Raw genomic sequence first — 19,721 nt, 5'->3', positions numbered from 1 at the left:
AATTTAAGCATTCATAAAAAAATTGAATTTTCTCATTGAAAAGTGTATTGTTTTTTTTTATTAAAATATTAAACACATAATAAAATTAATTTATCAGAGTTATACCAACTTAATTCATTAAAAAATAAAGTTTAATTTTTTAAACATAAATAGTCATTTAAAATGAAATACGATAAATACAGATAAAAAGTTTAAGTCTTTTATAAAATAAAACACAAATATATGAAAATATGACGTTTACTAAATATTTGTCAATTGAAAAAAAAAAAAAAATAAACCTGCGAGTCTTTTATAAAATAAAACACAAATATATAAAAATATGATATTTACTAAATATTTGTCAATTGAAAAAGAAAAAAAATAATAAACATTAAAGGGCCTTCATATGTATCTGGCATCCTCCACCTGCATTTCCTCCCTAAATTCCTCATATTTTGTTTCTTTTCCTCTCTTGGTTTCCGTCATGGGGAGAGAGACGAAGGTGTGCAAGTCATGGAACGAAATTAAGAAACATCTAAATGATACCGTTTCAAAGAGCATAGTCGGTCGTTACTTCAAGCTAGAAGCAAGAAAATCAAATTTCACAACCGAACTACGAGCTGCAACAGCCACATTCCTCACCATGGCTTACATCATTACCGTAAACGCCACCATCCTAGCTGACTCTGGTGCCACTTGCTCCTTCCATGACCATGACTGCTCCACCGACTCTGGTTCTTCATCACCTAAACCGAACTGCGTCCTTGGCTCCAACCAAGGCTACGAAGAATGTCTTGCGAGGGTCAAAAAGGACCTCGTTGTAGCCACATCTTTGTCAGCCATGGTGGGATCTTTAGCTATGGGGTTGTTAGCTAATCTCCCATTCGGACTTGCTCCTGGTATGGGTGCCAACGCTTACATCGCATACGACGTGGTTGGTTTTCGCGGTTCCGGTTCAATCTCTTACCATACCGCTATGGCCATTGTGCTACTCGAGGGATGCGCATTTCTTGCAGTGTCTGCTTTAGGACTCCGCGGAAGACTGGCTCGTCTCATCCCTCAAACGGTGAGACTAGCATGCGCTGTTGGTATCGGAATGTTCATTGCCTTTGTTGGTTTGCAGATGAACCAAGGTGTTGGTCTTGTGGGACCCGATAAGTCAACTTTAGTAACGTTGACCGCATGCTCAGAGACAGATCCAGTCACCGGAGCTTGTCTGGGAGGGAAAATGGAGAGTCCTACGTTTTGGTTAGCAGTCGTCGGGTTTCTCATAACGAGCTACGGTCTCATGAAGAACGTCAAGGGGGGTATGATATATGGAATCGTTTTCGTTACGGTTGTTTCTTGGTTTAGAAACACCCAAGTCACAACCTTTCCTCACACTCCTCTCGGTGACTCAAACTATAACTACTTCACAAAAGTTGTTGACTTTCACAAGATCCAGTCAACGTTAGGAGCTATAAGCTTCACGGAGTTTAGAAAGAGCGAGGTTTGGGTCGCGTTCGCTACTCTCTTTTACGTCGATCTCCTTGGCACGACTGGAGTACTCTACACGATGGCTGAGATCGGAGGCTTCGTGGAGGAGGACGGAAAGTTCGAAGGAGAATACACTGCCTACTTAGTGGACGCAGGCTCCTCCGTTGTGGGGTCAGCGTTAGGCGTTACAACGACAGCGACTTTTGTGGAATCTTCTGCGGGTTTGAAAGAAGGAGGGAAAACGGGGTTAACGGCCGTTATCATCGGTATGTACTTCTTGGTGTCCATGTTCTTGACGCCGTTAGTGACTAACGTGCCTAGGTGGGCGGTGGGACCGTCACTAGTGATGGTTGGTGTGATGATGATGGGAGTTGTGAAAGATATTAGATGGGGAGAGACTAAAGAAGCCGTTACGGCGTTTATAACGATCTTGCTGATGCCGTTGACTTATTCCATTGCTAATGGGATTATTGCTGGTATTGGTATATATCTTGCTCTAAGCATGTACGATATCGTTTCGGGAATCGTCACGTGGCTTAACGGAGTTAGGAAACGGGTCATGAGAGAACATAATCAAGTTTTCTCTGACGCAACCGTCGAGATCGTATGATTTTTTACGGTAATCGATGTCACTAAACCGGTTTACTGGTCTGAGTGTACCGGAAGTGGTGGACGTTTCACATGGTCGGTCGTCGGATGACTATGCAAAGACCCGTAATGAATGCTCGGTGGGTTTTATTTATGTTCCTTCTTTTTGTTGCTGTTGTTATTTTGGTTTACTTTGCGTAGGAGTGAGTAGTGAACTAGCATTGGATGCATTAGCTGCCATGAAGTGTGTTGTTAAAATTCACGGCTGCTTGTGCATGCATTGTTTTTGTGTTTCAGCAAAACGCTTTTCTTCAGTTTGAATGTAGCAAATACATCAATCAGAGACGTTTGGATCTTAATTAACTTGGATTTATGGTCGTTGTGAATTTGGTGTGATGATGGTGGGAGAATAATAATATCAGAAAGAATTTAAACTAAGATAAATTGATACTGCCAAGGTTGAGTGATCTTTTTCTGCACAGTTTTCTTTTTAGGAACCGATGGATATGTCTTCACTAAAACTTGTTTAACTCTCCAGCCATAATTTCAAAAAATGATTTCAAATCAGTTGAATCTTAAAGACTAATCAAATATTTGTCTTTCCGCCAAAAATGATCTGAAAAAATAAATAAGAGAGAATCTCCATCCCAGAGTAAACTTTTGATGCTTTGATTATGTAAAAAATGAGAAAATTACCCTTCTATTTTGGTGTTGGTCAATGGTGTCGACCTCGAAACATTGGTTGTCCAATTTTTGTTTCTTTTGCAACATTTTCGTGACTGGAACAATGCTTTTTTGTTCTTTTTTTAGGGAAGTTTACTTAAATGACACAAATTAATTGTGTTATTAATAGAATAACTCATATTTTTTGAAAATTATTAGAATATTTTTATGCTCGAAATTGCATTTGTCTATAGTTATAACAAAAAAAACATTACCAAAATACTCTTAACTTTTGATCGACGGCAGATTTATTTTCAAAAAAATAAATCTGTCAAATAATAAGTATGTTTATAAAATCTGTATAAAAAAATAAACTACTGTTAAAGTGGTGTCAGACTTTCTTAAAAACGTCAGATTTATTTCCACGACAGAGTTAATTGTCTGATTTGAATAGAAAACAGATTTTTAGGAATATGTCTGTCGAGTGAGGTAGCAGATTTATTATAAATGGTAGATTTTTGTGGTCAACTTATTTTATTATGTTCGACTTATTTTCTTATGGCAGATTTATATATCCGACTTAAAATTGTTGGTAGGCTTTTTGTTTATATGGTGGCAGACTTTTTAATATATGTTATGGCAGATTTATTGACGGAAATCTAGGTTTATGTAAACCAAACTTAATTTAATATTCAATTTCGATCGGTTTACATTAATTTCGAATCTGGTTTATTTTTACGTTAATTAAAATTAGAATTAGATAATTTTTTGTAGTTGTCATCATCTCTGTCATTTCTCTTTTCTTCCTTATCAAGTTGTCCTTTTTTATGGTGGTTTAATCACTTGTTGCACTCCTTATGTTTGGAGAAACATGAACTCAATGATGTATCAAAGAAACAATGTTATTTACTGAGTTTGAGCTAAGGTAAGAGTCAATACTCAAACTTAGTTATAAGGTTTCATGCCTCACCAATATCTGACTGTGGTGAGTGAAATTCTTTGGTTATGCTTCCATGAATTCAAGTAGATAGTTTCATATAGACATAACATACTAGCGGCTGCTAATCTTAGATTGCACATAAGTTGTAGAAGAAGGCTTTGCTTATTTATTCAGGGTATATTGAAAAGAACAATAACAAGGGAACCATATATATACACTAGAATGCTAATGATTTTAGCTTATGTTGCAGAGCTTCTTTACAAGGTATGTACCAAATGATAGTACAAGTTAATAAATAATGTACACGTAAAAAATATAGGGACCATATCTTTTAATGGCTCCATATCCATTGAAAAGTATTCCACTTTCATCAGTCACATCTTATAAGGTATGTGTTTACCAACAACGGTGACTTCTCAGAGCCTGCTACAGTCCTAGTTGAATCCTCTTTTTCTTTTCCCCAAATCACAGTGTATAATCCAAAGATCAAAATCGCTGATCCAATGACGAAGTTTCGTTTCTCTCAAACATGTCTATTGCCCTCAAGCTTAGGCAAAGGTCTTGAACGATCTCCATGTTCGTCACTGCAGCATATCCCGCAGCGTTAGACTCAAACAGAAAACATAAAAGAATCGACGATCTATATGAAACCTGGTCCATGGCGCTGGCTTGTTATCACATCTAACAAAAAGGTAACAATAGACCTTAAAAGAACCCTATAGAAAACAGAAGAACAGGTCAGAAAAATAATCAACTCTCTGCACAGACATAGCTGGTGAAAAATTATGGTTATTAAGCTGTATACATACCTGCACTCCAACTTTTAGCCAGCACTTCTCAATCCTATAAACACCATCATATCTCATTCCTGCCTCAGGGGCATATGCAGATCTTTTTTCTTTGTAAGACCTGTATATGAAATATAAAAAGTGTCACTTCTGGTCAGAGTTTATCAAGTGAACATTCAGTTATCTCGAAAGATAACTGCACAAGGTTTAATTCAACTTTTGGACAACAACCTTTTCTTATTCCCTTCATATAGCATTGGCGCACAAAAAAGCATTCCATAATCTTACCGTAGGAAAGCTAAAACACTGGGAATGTGAGTAAAGTGTTGAGGTGTTGGGAATTAGGGTTTTCAAAATTTAACATTGAATCAAACAATACTTTTAAGAACATGTGATAATAACTTAGAATTGCATAGATTCAGGACTTACACTTTCATTTATCTTCGATTTAAATCTGGATTTGTCAGAGGTGATCTCGGATTTAGGGTTCCTCTTGTACAACAGAGATGGCGGCGAGCTCGGTGGAGTTGACAAAATGGAAGGCTGCTGTGACAGAGGAGAAGTCGTCGTAGACAGAAGTGAAAAGGAAGGGTCTGATTTGCTTTCGTCGCCTTTGGAGAACACGACCCACGACCCTCTCGACGGCAAAATGATTTTTTTTTGGGAAATAATTAAACATTTCTTTATTAATAAATATCAGATTCTCAGTGGCAATTTTGTGAATAATAAAGGGAATGGTTGTTTTGGTATTTTCGTTTGCCTTATGAGTTATTCTAGTAAATACAAAAGTTTATGAGTTATTCTAGTCATTATATGTATAATTTGAGTTATTTTGAGTAATTTCTCTTTTTTTTTATAAACCGGAACTTCCAATCTATCTATAATCCATCCCCTGCCAATGGAGATCGGAATATGCAAACTAGGAGATATGTTTCTTGATTATTCAATACTAGGGGTTGGCCCGCCCTACGAGCGGGTGAATTTACACTAAGACTATTTTATATTAAAATATAATTTTAATTTTATAAAACATTTAAAATTTTAATTTATATTCAAAATAATAGATATAATATGTTTATTCTAAGATCAAATTGTAATATTAAATTTTTTGCGGGTTTAAGATGAAGAAAACCACTAACATTGATTTTTGGTAGAAAATACAAAATTTTCAAATAAAAAAAAATGGAAAATATAATCATTTATATTTTTCTTTTTTGATTTATATTTCAATTTGATATAGTTGAAGAAAATCTAAAGTATAAATAACTAATTTTTTTATTTCTAAGAATATTTTAATATTATTACAATAGCTAATTATCTCACGATAATAAATTAATACACTCACCTCCAAATAAAATCAACTGAAAATCAAATGTAATGCGGCAAAATTATAAAAATTATATTTTAAAGTAATATATAATAGTGTCAATAATTTTATAAATAATAATTAATATATATTATGTTACACTAAATGATGTTTTATAATATATATTTGTTTCAGTTTTATATTAGATTTTGATCTATATGATACGTTAGAGGCAGGAAATAGTGCTATAAGTTCATGTCATTTTTAGAGGTAATAATGATATGGACCTTATGTTAATTAATAGAACAAATAATAATTGATTATGTAAATTGCGATAAACTTTTTGATCTTATAATTATGTTATTAATTATGTTCAATATGTTTCTCAAAAAATTGCTCTGAAAACCATAGAGGATGTGGCAAAATATGGTAAAGAAGGTATGCACTTTGTAAATTTCTGTTTTTTTGGAAGAAAACACTTGTCTGTAAGATACCACTGTTTATAACCTTTGCCTTGGAAGCTTCATGACATTTGTTATTATGAAGGCAAGAAATAGAGAAATTTTCTTCATAAAAAATTTGCATTAATAATTTAATCGACAACCACAACATGGAGTTCTAAAACAAAAGGAAAATAGAATTAAACGAAAGGTAAAAATACTAAAGCAGTAATCGATAAGAAGTTGATGAAAATTAAAAGATAAGCAGTAGTTGATAAGAAGTTGTGGTTGTCTAAGAGCTAGTAGTGGACTCATTCCACACGTGCTTTCTTGCGGGCATTTCTATCAGCAGCAACTTGTTTTTTGGCCGATGCAGGACCTCCGGCAGTTGAAGCATCAGACGTGGATGGCTCCTCTGCCACATTGCAAGTGTTGGCATCTTTCTCATCTGTTCCTGGTACCACAACTTCATGCAGCGCTGCCTCAGGAGCATTTGCACCTTCCTATTAATAAGGTAACGAAGATGAGATTATATATTGGAAGTAAAAGTAGATGCAGAAAATTAACGTTAAGAAACGGAACTAACAGGTAAGAAAAAGGCTGGTATAGGTGCAAGCTCTCGCTATGGAAATATGCGGGAAATGGTGAATGTTTGATGCTTTGAAGAAAAATTGAAATCGTTTAGTTTAAGTTGGAATGTGTAGGTTTTCCCAACAATCTCAGCAAGGGACCGAGGCAGCTCAGTATCAACCTGAGCATTAACACCTATCCCTTGCAAACTCGGAAACAACATTTTAAATATATTATGATCTATCTAAATAATAGCACCACTTAATAGTTAGTGGTTGACTTTAGAAAATACCACAATCTGTGCAGCCTCAGAAGCTTGGATGTTTGTCAGTTTAGCCATCTCCATATCAAAAGCAAGGAAAGATGTTGTATCAGTGTCGTCTGACACAGACAGTGTCACTCGGTACCTGTTTACAGAGAAAGGACAGCAGTTCAAAATAAGTGACTGGAACTATATGACAATTGCTTTCAATATGCAGAAAGTAGACAGTTGCGAAATTCTTACCTGAGTGCGGCCTCAGCATTGGATTCATTACATGAAACACATGTGAAGGAAGAGTCTCTCGGACAAGTTTCTTTGAATATCCGGAGCAACCAATATAACACCAACCGTCATCTTGCTGGATCCCGGTCACTTTAGCAGTGCAGAGGAAATCGATAATCCGTCAAGTGTAGAAGAAGTTGGACAAATTCCAATACTTCGTACTCAGATGATTAAGCTCAAAGTGTATTAAATTTAAATAGACCACACTACACCTGAGAATCAGCAGTGTTAATAAATTGGCTAAGCTCAGAAATGGTAAGTGGCTCAATCTTCTGTGCATGAACCATCTTGGATGAAGACACTTGCTGGTCTGCTCCCTGACCTGGCAATGAAGGAGGATGAACATGGAAAAACAGTAAAACAGATAGGAAACATGTTTACAATATTTGGAAGTTAGAAAAAGTTGCGTTGCTATAATTAGAATGAGTTGACATGCCTGTCAAACACTTCTTTTCCTGCTGCGGTCTTAGAGTGAAAATAGATATGCGAGCCAGAAGTGGCATTCAGGTATAGCCGGCCAGAGAAAACATGAAGTTTAGTAAAGAGAAGTGGCATTCATGAATTTGTCAAAGCTATAGGTAAATGCAACAAAAATGAAAACCGGATACTCTCTTACCCCCAACAATCTTTGTATTTATGCTCGTGACAAGCACAATTTTGGCTCTGACCCATAGCTCTCAAATTTGTCGTGGAATGCAATAGCCAAAGAGTCAAACATACTAACACAGACGTTAACAGCACTGCACAGTGGCGATGATATAGGGTCACGTGGGTTATACATTACAGTTTCTATTACTACAAAATCAGATTAAAACAAAAAACAAAAATACCTATCAAGACGCAAAGTAAGCATTATGCATTTTGCACCAGGAAGACGGTCGTTGATGGTGCTCCTTATTGCATTTAGCTCGCCAATAATATCTAAAAATGATTAAATGTGAATAAGTTAAAACATGCTATCAGAAAATCCAACAACATTACTCAGATTCAAGATAAATACTCAGCTCCAAGTTACATACCAGGAAGTTGTTTGTTGGTGTTTGCCAGTGCACGTAACTCGTCGTATGGTCGGAACCGGAAAAGTTCAGTGGGTATGACTTTATCGGAGTCTATGAGCTTTTCAAAAGAGGGTCCATCATTGAACCGTATGGAGAGGGGGCATGAGATAACCGGAAATTGTTGTTACTGGGCTTTACATCAAAACCGCTTAACGTGTACACAGAGTTCGCTGAAACGCTGTCTGAATCTGAGAAGACGGTTTGCACTCACGGATCCTTGCACAGGTGTTGACTGTTACAAAAGAGTAAATCAATTAGACAACAGAAATTGATACAATCGTCGAGAGGATAAATTGAAAACAAAGACTTGACAATCTGAGTAGCATGTCAAGTCTCACCGCCTTTCTTCACATTCCTAGCCTCCCCAAAACCTTAGCAATCGAACCTCTGCAGTGTTGGAGCATCGCCAGTTTAAAATCAACAAGGAGGATGTAGGAACTCACCATCATCGTAATGGGTTAGCTGGACAGACTATCCTTGTAAAGTTGTTGTAGTTGCGCTTTTCATGGTTGAGAGTTGTAGTATTTATACTCGTCGATCCAGTCGGTTTCTCTGGAATGCGATGAGGGTGATTGAATGCTCAAGAGTAGGAGTGGTGGGTTAAGCAAGTAAAAGCGAGGAATAAAGAAGATATCAATGAGGCTGAAGACGTTACGGTATTCAAGTCAGTGTGCTTAGGTTGCAGAGAGCTTGCGGCTGAGAGGCGTAGAATGTCGTAGAGAAGATGGCGATTAAACCTAATTAGTATGGGCTTCTCATTTTTTCCTTTAAGCCCACATAAGTTCAAGTACCAGAAAAAAAACCCAATTAACGCAACGAAAACGAAAGCTCGGCAGAAGCCCACCAAACGTAAGCGAATTTGCATTTGTTTGGGTGAAGCCACGTGGCAAAAAACGCCCCCTCCTTCCCTGCTGAGCTGGACATCCTAAGGAGAGAGCAAAGCCTCCTTTATTATATAGATATTTCATATATCTTAATGATTATTATCTACTTGTAATATATTTATGTCTTTTTAATGATAGACTTAGGAACATGTCCTTACGACATTAAGAATAAGATCTTATAGAGTTTTATATAAACAGACCATTGAGGTCAATGATCAACACAAGAAACTATTTATCGAACTACGTATCTTCTCATGGTATCAGAGCCACGAACCTGATATTCCGACTTGATTTTTTCGACCTTCAAAATCTGCAATTCGATTTTCGACTACCTGATTCTCGAAACCACGAACCTACAACCCTCGATCTCTTGACTCAACGACGATGTCAGGAACTCTTGCAAAGACTACTCGACAAACGATCTCTCCCTATGATTTATCAGCTAGTGTTAATCCTGGAGCGGTTACCTCTCAGCCGTTACTCAATAGGCGAAACTATGATGAATGAGCACAAAATCTCCGAGTAGCATTAAGTGCTCGGAAGAAATTTGCCTTCATTGATAGAACCATACCGAAACCAACCAATGATTCACCAGGCTTTGAGGACTGGACAGCTAACAATCACCTCCTTGTCACGTGGATCAAGATGACAATCGAACCGAAACTCCGATCTAATATATCTCATAAAGATGTTGCTAAAAACTTATGGGATCATATCAAAAAGCGATTTTCTCTCAAAAGTGACGCTCGATATCAGCAACTTCGAGCCTCCCGTGGAAATTATCGCCAGGTAGGATCCTCTGTCGAATACTATTTTGGACGCTTAACAAGAATCTAGGATTCTATCGCTGAGTGTCTATCAACCAAGATGTGTGACTGCGGAAAGTGTGAGTACAACTTGGTATCTGCTCATGAAACAGAGCGAGAAACCATTCGCGTTCATGATTTCCTATTCGGTCTTGACGACATTCATAACTCTGTTTGTTCTCAGATTTGTGCTCAAATAACATCAGAAAATCGTGCAAAGCAAAACTATGCAAGAAAATTCGAAAACCGAATCTCCATCGGTTTTAAGTTTTGCTGCTCATGCCCTGGCACAGCACAACACGATTAACTACAATTGATCGTCCTCAATTACTCGAAACACCGACAACTCTCGATTTCGACCTCTTAATCCAGATGCAAACGTCACCTGCACCAACTGTGGCCGAACAGGACACCGGGCGTCCAACTGCTTCCATGTTATTGGATTCACAGAATGGTGGGGAAACATACCACGTATCGTATCAATTACCAAGGAGGACAAAACAACGTCCAATCAGCCGGCTACAACACGACACCTCGTGCAAACTCTTCTCTATTAATCCGACCGACAATAGATATAGGTGCAAATCTGATGTTAACCAATAATGGCAGACTGGGATTGACTGGTTTTCTGATGCTGAATGGCAAACATTAGCCAAACTTATCAATCCTACGAAATCCAACTCCGAAACTACTCGTTTAAGCTGTAAGAAAGATGATCCTATTTGGATCCTTAATACATGCGCTACTCACCATATGACTGGCCGCCTTGATCTTCTTCAAGACATTCATCTTATCTCCCCGCTCTTGGTCAAATTACCGGTAGGAGAGAATGTCTTAACGAATCAACGTGGAACCATACGACTCACATCACATATACACTTACAAAACGTGTATACGAATTTAATATCATTCGGACAGCTACTTACTGATCATTCTCTTGTTGGCAGGTTTTACAGGAATGCATCATGAGGAAGCTGATTGGAGCTGGTGAACGAGAGGGAGAGGGATTGTATCAATTCCGGGGCATTGAGACTGCGACTGCTTTCAACGATGAGACTAGTGATGAAGGTGTTTTGTGGCTTCGACGTCTCGGATATCTATCTCCTCGTATCGTTACCTTACTTCCCGGTGTTTGACTTAAATCTAGTAGTACTGCACTTTGCTTATCCAGTTGTGACGTTTGTCTTTGATCAAAGCAAACAAAAAAATCTTTTCTGAAAGTTGTAATAAAACATATTGTTATTTTGAACTCATCCATTGCGATCTTTGGGGTCCTTTTAGAACAACGGCATCTTGTGGATCACATTACTTCTTAACCATCGTCGATGATTACTCTAGAGCAGTTTGGCTTTATCTTCTACCCGACAAGACAACTGTTTCTAACCGGCTGTGTGACTTCATTTCCCTCGTCAAGCGTCAATTTGATCGAAACGTTAAGACTCTTTGAAGCGATAACGACACTGAATTTATGTGTCTCACAAAGTTCTTTCGGGAACAAGGCATCATGCACGAAATTTCCTGTGTAGGAACTCCACAATAGAATGGACGCGTGGAGCGAAAACACAGACACATCTTGAACGTAGCACGAGCATTACGCTTCTTAGCCAGCTTACCCATAAAATTTTGGGCCGAATGTGCACTTACAGCATGATATTTGATCAATCGGACGCCTTGTAAACTTCTGACGGACAAAACACCATTCGAGATGCTCTACGGACGCCCACCTGCATTTAATCAACTTCGTGTCTTCGGATGCTTATGCTATGCCCATAACCAGAACCATAATGGTGATAAGTTTGCTTCTCGAAGTAGACGATGCGCATTTTTGGGATACCGTACGGCAAGAAAAGATGGCGCTGATACGACTTGGACAAAGAAGAATTTTTCACTTCTATGGATGTGATCTTTCAAGAAAACATGTTCCCATATTTGGAAACACAACCTAAACCTGGCGTTTCTACACAACCACTACCTACGGTTACACCATCGATTATTGTCACTGATGACCTTATATCGGTACCAACTCAAGATATTACAGCCACTATATCTGAAACTACGACACCACCTGACATCTTCGTTACCTGCTTTGGCTAATAATACAGTCACTCCTCCGACGGAATCGTCATCATCGACTGAACCATCTGACACTGCAACTGAACTTGGTCGCGGTCAACGAACAAAGAAGCCCTTGACAAGCCTCACCAAATTTGTTGTTAATATGTCTCTCTCACTCCTCTCTCAACACCAACTCCGTCAACGTTCTCAAGTACGGTCTATCCTATCTCTGACTACTACACTACTGCTCGTTTTTCTAAGTCCCATTGCAGTTTCTTGGCGGCTGATATCACTCAAACTATCCTAGGGAGTGATTTGTATTCTCTCAAATAAGAGGTCGAGTTGTAGCACTTAGGGATCGAATTCACAGGAAGCTAAGGCACACAATAGATCTAGTAGTTATGTAGTTAAGCTAGGCAAGTAGGTTTAAATGTAAATAACAAGGGTGTGAGCAAAGTAATTGCTCGGTTGATTGATTGGGGTTTTGAAACAGATAAAAGGCGCTAGATTTAGGGTTTCTATTCAGAAAATCAGGACTATAGAGGTATAGAGACTAGGTGTATGTTGGATATTCTAGAACTCAAACTTAAATAATAGTCGATCAACTTCCGTATTTTTAGACTATCTATTGCCGGATCTAAAACCTCAGATGTCGCTTGTTGGTCTTGAGAAAGTGTCGATCGATACCAATTATGGATTGTCGATCGATACACCTTTCAGCCCGTCGATCGATGCAACTTTTGAATTGTCAACTTCTGAATTGTCGATCGACGTACCTTCCAGGAAGCTTTACCTACGGGTTTGACTTATTCACTAGGCTAAACTAAATCAGCTTCCGATTGTTTCTAGCAATCCTAGAACAATGTAAACTAATTCAGACAGAGAACCAAGCTTCCGCTTGCGCCTTAATATCTATAGGCAAGGTCCTAGTTATCTATTCTAGAACACATGCATTAAGAACAATTTAATTGATTGATATCCCCTAACACCTAGCAATTCTATATTTTAGGCTAATACCTCATGAATATCTGAACCCTAAATCGAACAAAGAGAACTACTCAGACATAGCTAAGCAATTAATAACAAAGAAATTAGAAAATTACATAAATAGATAAGAGTACAAAAACTTGGAGTTCCAATCACAAATCTCTGAGGGAGTTCTTGGATCTTTTCTCCAAACCTATGACTCTAAATATTTTTTTGTATGAAAGTATGAAAGTGTAGAAAGTATGTGTTGCCTAGAACTATGGCGGAGCACATAAATATTAGGTTAAAACTCCTCAGGGGTAATATGGTAGTTCTTGCGGGACTTGGGCTTAAAGTCGGTTAGAACCAAATCTGACCTCTGCGCGCTTCGCTATCGATCGACAACATAGAGTGTGTGTCGATTGATTATCATCTTCAATCATCAACCACTGGGTTGTTCGATGGTCAGCTACGGGTCTTTATCATTTTATCTCCAAAAAGTACCAAAATCACCACTTTCCTCCAAATCACTCCAAAACCTAAAAACATACTAAAAAGACTCCAAAAAAACAATAATGTATTTAAAAACACCTATATACCATGGCTAAAAGTGGGTAAAATCCATTGTATATCAACACCCCAGACTTACTCTTTTGCTTGTCCTCAAGCATAACAACGAGCAGTCTCTCTGGAAGCGGTTTGAAAATAGCAGGGACTCACACAATTTAAGAACTTACTATCCTCACCTCAAAAATATTGCAAACCACATCAAATCAATCTTAACTTTTAGAAGTACTTTATATGCAATATCCTAGTTTAGCAACTAATTCCATTCATCCATCAATTTAACTATTCATGTCTGACTAACCCCTCTACTGACCTCATTTCATACATATAAATAAAAGGTGTAGGCTTTACCTTAGGAGTATCGATCACTGAACACATGGAATCAACTCAAACAAGTATCTGGACCTACATGTAACCCTTTCTTGGTTCCCTTTCTCTCTTCTCTCTTCTCTGAATTTGATTTTTTTTACTGGGCAAAGTTGTAGGATAATAGTGGGGTCATCGATAATGTATCTACCTCTAGCTTCCAAACAATGTGTGATCATTCTATTATAGTAGAATAATGGGGTCGCATGAGACACTCCTACCCCTCTACACCGTAATAAATCATCTCAATCTTTTGTAAAAATTATATGGATGCCAAAGAGAGGTGGAAGGAAAACCAGGGACACTAAGTCTAATACCTTCCAGACTTACAAGAGGATTCGATCCAATGTATACCAAGCCCCAAGACAGCCAAGTTGAGTTCAATTAGGTTGGAGGTCAGCTTGGTTCTTTCAAACATTCTCAGCAAGTATGAATTATTGGTAGGATGATCCACTTTAGCATTTATAGTATATTTTGCAGTCAATAAATCTAAGAATGGTGCTAAAGAGTGGTTAGATAAGTAAGGAAAATTGAAAAAGTTCATTTTCCCCTTCTTGATTCAATAAAAACTTTTTGAAAACATTTATAAAACTCATAGGTAATTAATATCAGTAAACCTCCCCCTCAGACTTAAATTACATTGTCCCAGTGTATATCTAGTCGGAGTTTGGTGAGAACATAAATCATAAAGACCACATGTAACAAGGAAAACGATATACCTGATCTCTGATGTCAATCGACACATTGAAGTGTATATCGATCGTTTCTGATGTTGTTCTGTCGAACGATGTCGACTAGGTCTCATCGGTCGATGGCTGAGCAATCGTTTCCTCCGATGTCCTTTTTTTTGTTTTTATAACGACCTGCAATTAAAAGAAATTACCTGATAGTGGGTTACCTCCCACTCATCGCTTTGTTAAAGTCATTTAGCTTGACTTTGGAGGTTGAGTTTGGCTAGTACGGATGTGGATGACTACTTGTTGGGAAACAAGTGTCTACATCTTCCTTACTTATCTGGAACCATGTACCAATGAAGCTTCTTATGGCCTCATCTCCTCTGGTCCACTGATTTTTCAGTATCTCTTTATCAACCTCCTTGACATGCATCCTATTCTGAAGGTTGTTGATGCTGCACTGGTGCATTCTAAGTCTGGCATATGTTGATTCTGATATGTCCTTCAACTCGTGATAGATGTCTTCTTTCAACAAGTCTTGAGAGAAATTGATCTCATCAAGCTTATCCTATAAGAACTTCGCGGTCCCCTGGTTGCCGCACAATGATGTACGGTCGCTGTCGATCGATAAGAGAGTGCGTCTGTCGATCGATGGTGACTGTTCTGCTTTAAAATTTAGCTGTCTCTGAATTGTGTCCATCTCTTGCTGCAGTGCGTTCATGTGCGTAGTCAATGAATCTATGTCATCACAGAGTGGGTAATATACACCATCAAACCTATTTGTGAATGTTTGTAGCCTATCTTCGACTGATGCAAGTTGAGCGTCGATCAATTTTCGGATGCGGGCGTTGATCGATTGTTGAACGTGAGTGGCGATCTATTTTGATGTTCATGCGCTGACTGCATATTGTTCCTGAATCATGGCTATGTCTTGTGTCATCTCATCCGTGCGTGTGGTCAACCTGCTGTTATTGTTTTCGAATGGGTAGTAGATTTGATCGAGCCTCTTCGAATGATAATCATCTATCGTCCTCATAGATCTGTTGATATCTGCTACCAACTCATCAACCTCTGCTTTGATGTAGGTGGCCTGTTCTGGCACGGTTTATATTACACCATACTCGTTTCGCGTCTCCTAATGAGGTTTCCTTTTCATGTTCTGATTAAGCGCTCTTAGTCTGTATTTGGACTGACCGTCGATCGATCGTGCATCTGCTTTGTCGATCGATGGTGGATCCTCAAATCTGTTATGCGTGTCCAAGAAGTTTCTGGACCCATTCATGGAAATGACTTTAGCAATGTCCTCCTTGGATATGTTAAGAATGTGTCCATCCATGGCTCGTGCTTAGCCTTCTGGATCCCTGACAATACCAAATTCATCTAGAGTTAGATAACCATAATATGTATTATCTTTTACTTGTACCTCGGAATCCGGTGTGTGAGAGCGTCGATCGATGGCTTAATGTTGTTGTCGATCGATGTTGCCTTCTGATCTGCAAGCGATGTATGGAGAACTCCTCTATCATCCATGGTAAGACCACGGTACTTAATAATCTTTTCTCACTGGTAGTCCTCGTCATACTCATCAGATCGCATCTCAATTAATTCAGTGTCTACTGCAAAGCTCTCATGTCAGCTATCGTCTACCCAACTACCAATAGAATAGCCGCCCTGTCTGCTGATCGCGTCACCGTAATGGTAATCAATCGATGTCTGAGGTTGGGTGTTAACTGGAAAGCTCGGATAGCAGTGTTCTGGCAAAGAGAAAGTCTCATTCGCATAACTACTGTCGATCCATTCTCTGGGATGGTTATCGGTCATTGGCTGAATGGCACTGTCGATCGATGTGTAAGTCCAGCTATCGATCTATACTTCATACTCTATCTCGTATTCAGCTTCAAATTCGCAGTAGCAGGCTGCTATGAATCATGTATTAACAATTCTGCAGTGTTGGACGTCTGTGGCTTGACAATTCTGACTGGATCATACTAGACATCAGGATTTATCAGTGTTAGACACAACTGATTAATCTGCATGCTGCAGACTGCTCCTACAGTAGCCATGAAGGTTCTCCCAAGGAGTATATAATGGATTCATGCTCAGCTTGTTGTCCATGACATGAAATTCAACTGGAACTAGTGCATTACCTACCAATATGCACCTCAAGGTTTCTGATGATTCCTCCTGAGTTCCTCGTAGAATAGTCCACAAAAGTGACGAATATTTTGAAGGCTCTATCTTCAGACATAGATGGTCTATCATTACCTTGGTAGTATGCTGACTGATGAACCTGTGTCACACAGCGCACACGGAAACTCAATGTCCTTCAACAAACATGGCACTGCAAATTTCCCAGGATCACTCTTCTTCTTCAGTGTAATCCTCTGCTTCATCTTCTCTCTGACCTGATTGAAGATCCTATGTATGTCATGTTTAGTTTCCTTGGTCTCTCTGAAGAACATTCACAACCTGTGGGTAAAGTAGGCTTCCTCAAATGGCTTGTCCAAGGGTATCCTGAGAACTCTTTTATTGAAGCTATCCATCTCCTTCTCATTGACTCCTCTCTTAAGATGTTTAGGAACCTTTTCCTTCCTTCTCCTCAAGGTTCTCCTCTTGCATAGACTCCGGTGCATCATCTGGTTGTTGACTAAAGTTGTCTGCAATAGTTTCTGAAAGTTGAGATGGGTATCTGAGTGCATTCAGGCGTGCTACATCTATCTTTGGTAACTGCACTCGGTAGGTAAGATGTGGCCATCAATCGATATTGGTTAAGTCGTGGCGATCGTCGGTTGAGTCTGTCCGTCGATCGGTACCTGGCTCAAGATGTCGATCGATATCCGACTTCTTAATGCGTAAGGGTTTGGGTGGATGAGGGTGCTTAGCTGCAAATTCCTTGTTAGTTAGTATTCGTACTGTTGCGCATGATGCAATTTCCTCTGTCGATCGATATTGAGTATCCGATGTCGATCGATTTTCTTCTGTCTCCATCGGTCGATGTTCATCTCTTGGAAGTCTCCTTCCCGAAGCTTCTCCTTCTTTACCACTTGCCATAAATCATCATCTATGATGGCATTCACGTGGTGCTTTAGGGATTCATCTCCTTTACCCTTGATGAAGGCCTCCTGCCTCTTAACAGTCCCTCCTGTCTGAACTACTTGTGTCTCCAACTTCCTCACATGGTTGTTTAAAGACTCAAACTTTGAGTTTAGCTCTGTGTGCATCATCTATTTTTCCATTGAAGTTCACCATCAATTCCTACTGACCCTCAAGAACTTGATTGAGCATGAACTCTATCTTGCTCTCCTTAGTTTGTGGTGGTGGATTCTGGTAGAAAGAATCTCCATAAGCTTTGTTGCTGCTGTTGTAATTGCTGCTGAAGGGTTTATGGTACTGTGAACTCTGGTTGTATTCACTCTTCTATCCATTGCCAAAAGAGTTTTTTTTATCCACTCTGATTTCCAGACCTCTGATTCTGGAAGCATGTACCACTAACAAAGTTCACATCCTCTTCTTCATCTTTGTCATTGTCGACATCTACAGCTGCTACATCCTCTGCAAAGCTAACCTACTTCTTGAGAAGCTTGTGGACACAATCCAGCTTAGCCTTCACATCGTCCATCTGCTCCTTCCTTAGGGTAGTGGCCGATTTTCTCCTTTCAAAATCAGTGTTCTTGGTGCTGTTGCTGGATGCCAAGTTCTCAATCAGTCTCATAGCCTCTTTTGGATTCTTAGTGTTGAAGTTTCCATCACTAGCTGAGTATAGAGCCATCTGATATGACAAAATGATGCCTCTGAAGAAAGTGCTGAGCAGCTGCACTTCATTGAATCCATGGTGTGGACAGTCTCTCTGATATCACTTGAATCTGATTCATGAGCTTCTGAATGACTCTGTAGGCTCCTGTGTGAATGTAGCAATCTTTCTCCTCAAGTCTTCAGCGCGTGCCTCATCAAAGAAATTACGCAGGAATGCATTCTTGATGTCGGCCCAGGATGTAAGAGGTCATGGTGGTAACTGCTTGAGCCACTGCAAAGTTTCTTCAGCAAGTGAGTACTTGAAGAGCTTGCAAAATAGGTAGTCCTCAGGGACTCCATTGGCTTTAATAGCAGAAACTAGATCTTCGAACCTCTCCAGATGGTCCATAGGATGCTCGTGTGATAACCCACAATAGGGTGTATGTCCTAAGAGTGTAAAATACTGAGGCTTCAACTCAAATTCTTTCCTTTGAATGGCTGGAGGACGAATGGCAAAGCTACTCTCGTAGTACTCATATGGCCTGTTGTAATCAGCTAATGTCCTCGGTCTAGCAGCCTAGTCTACAACTTGAGCAGCTGCAATATCAGCATCAGTATCAGGGATTACAGCTCCCTGATCATCTATCTTCTGACCTACTGCATTACGCAGATGACCATCCTGGTCATGCATGTTTCCTATCGCCTCTTGAATTAGAACTATAGTCGCAACCATGTCTCGTGACTCAGTATCGACCGATGTTCGATGTGAAATGTCGATCGATATCGGGTGGGTAAGGGCGGTCGACGGAAGAGTAGTCTCGGTCGACGGTGGAAGGTGATTGTCGGTCGATGAACGAGTGTTGTTGTCGATCTATGCGGTGTGTTTTTCTTTGCGGATTGAGCATTCTAAACGTGCAGGATCTAAAAAGAGCAGTGTTTGTCGTTGCTTCTAGTACTGCTAGGCATGCACCTGAAAAGACAAGAAATTATTTTATCAGTTTTTGCAAGTAACAAAAACCTAGACTAAACATAACTAAATTTGATCTAATGGCGATCGAAGCTCCCCGGCAACGGCGCCAAATTTGATATCACTCAAATTACCCTAAGGAGTGATTTGTACTCTCTCAAATAAGAGGTCAAGTTGTAGCACTTAGGGATCGAATTCACTGGGAGCTAAGGCACACAAAAGATCTAGTAGTTATGTGGTTAAGCTAGGCAAGTAGGTTTAAATGTAAATAACAAGGGTGTGAGCAAAGTAATTTCTCGGTTGATTGATTGGGGTTTTGAAACAAATATGAAAGGCGTTAGATTTAGGGTTT

General features: G+C 39.1%; 1 protein-coding gene across 1 annotated transcript; it reads left to right on the top strand.

Annotated features, from left to right (window-relative positions):
• The first annotated feature begins 272 nt into the window (after positions 1-272).
• On the top strand, positions 273-6,683 carry LOC106386450 (adenine/guanine permease AZG2-like). The gene has a single exon (XM_048769481.1). The coding sequence runs from the start codon at positions 386-388 to the stop codon at positions 2,063-2,065; it is 1,680 nt and encodes a 559-aa protein (XP_048625438.1). The 5' UTR covers positions 273-385; the 3' UTR covers positions 2,066-6,683.
• Positions 6,684-19,721: the final 13,038 nt, after the last annotated feature.

Source organism: Brassica napus, chromosome C9 (genome assembly GCF_020379485.1).
Source record: "Brassica napus cultivar Da-Ae chromosome C9, Da-Ae, whole genome shotgun sequence".
In the NCBI taxonomy this organism is placed as follows: domain Eukaryota; kingdom Viridiplantae; phylum Streptophyta; class Magnoliopsida; order Brassicales; family Brassicaceae; genus Brassica; species Brassica napus.
The sequence above is the reverse complement of the archived record's forward strand: the minus strand, read 5'-3'. Positions and strand labels throughout refer to the sequence as shown.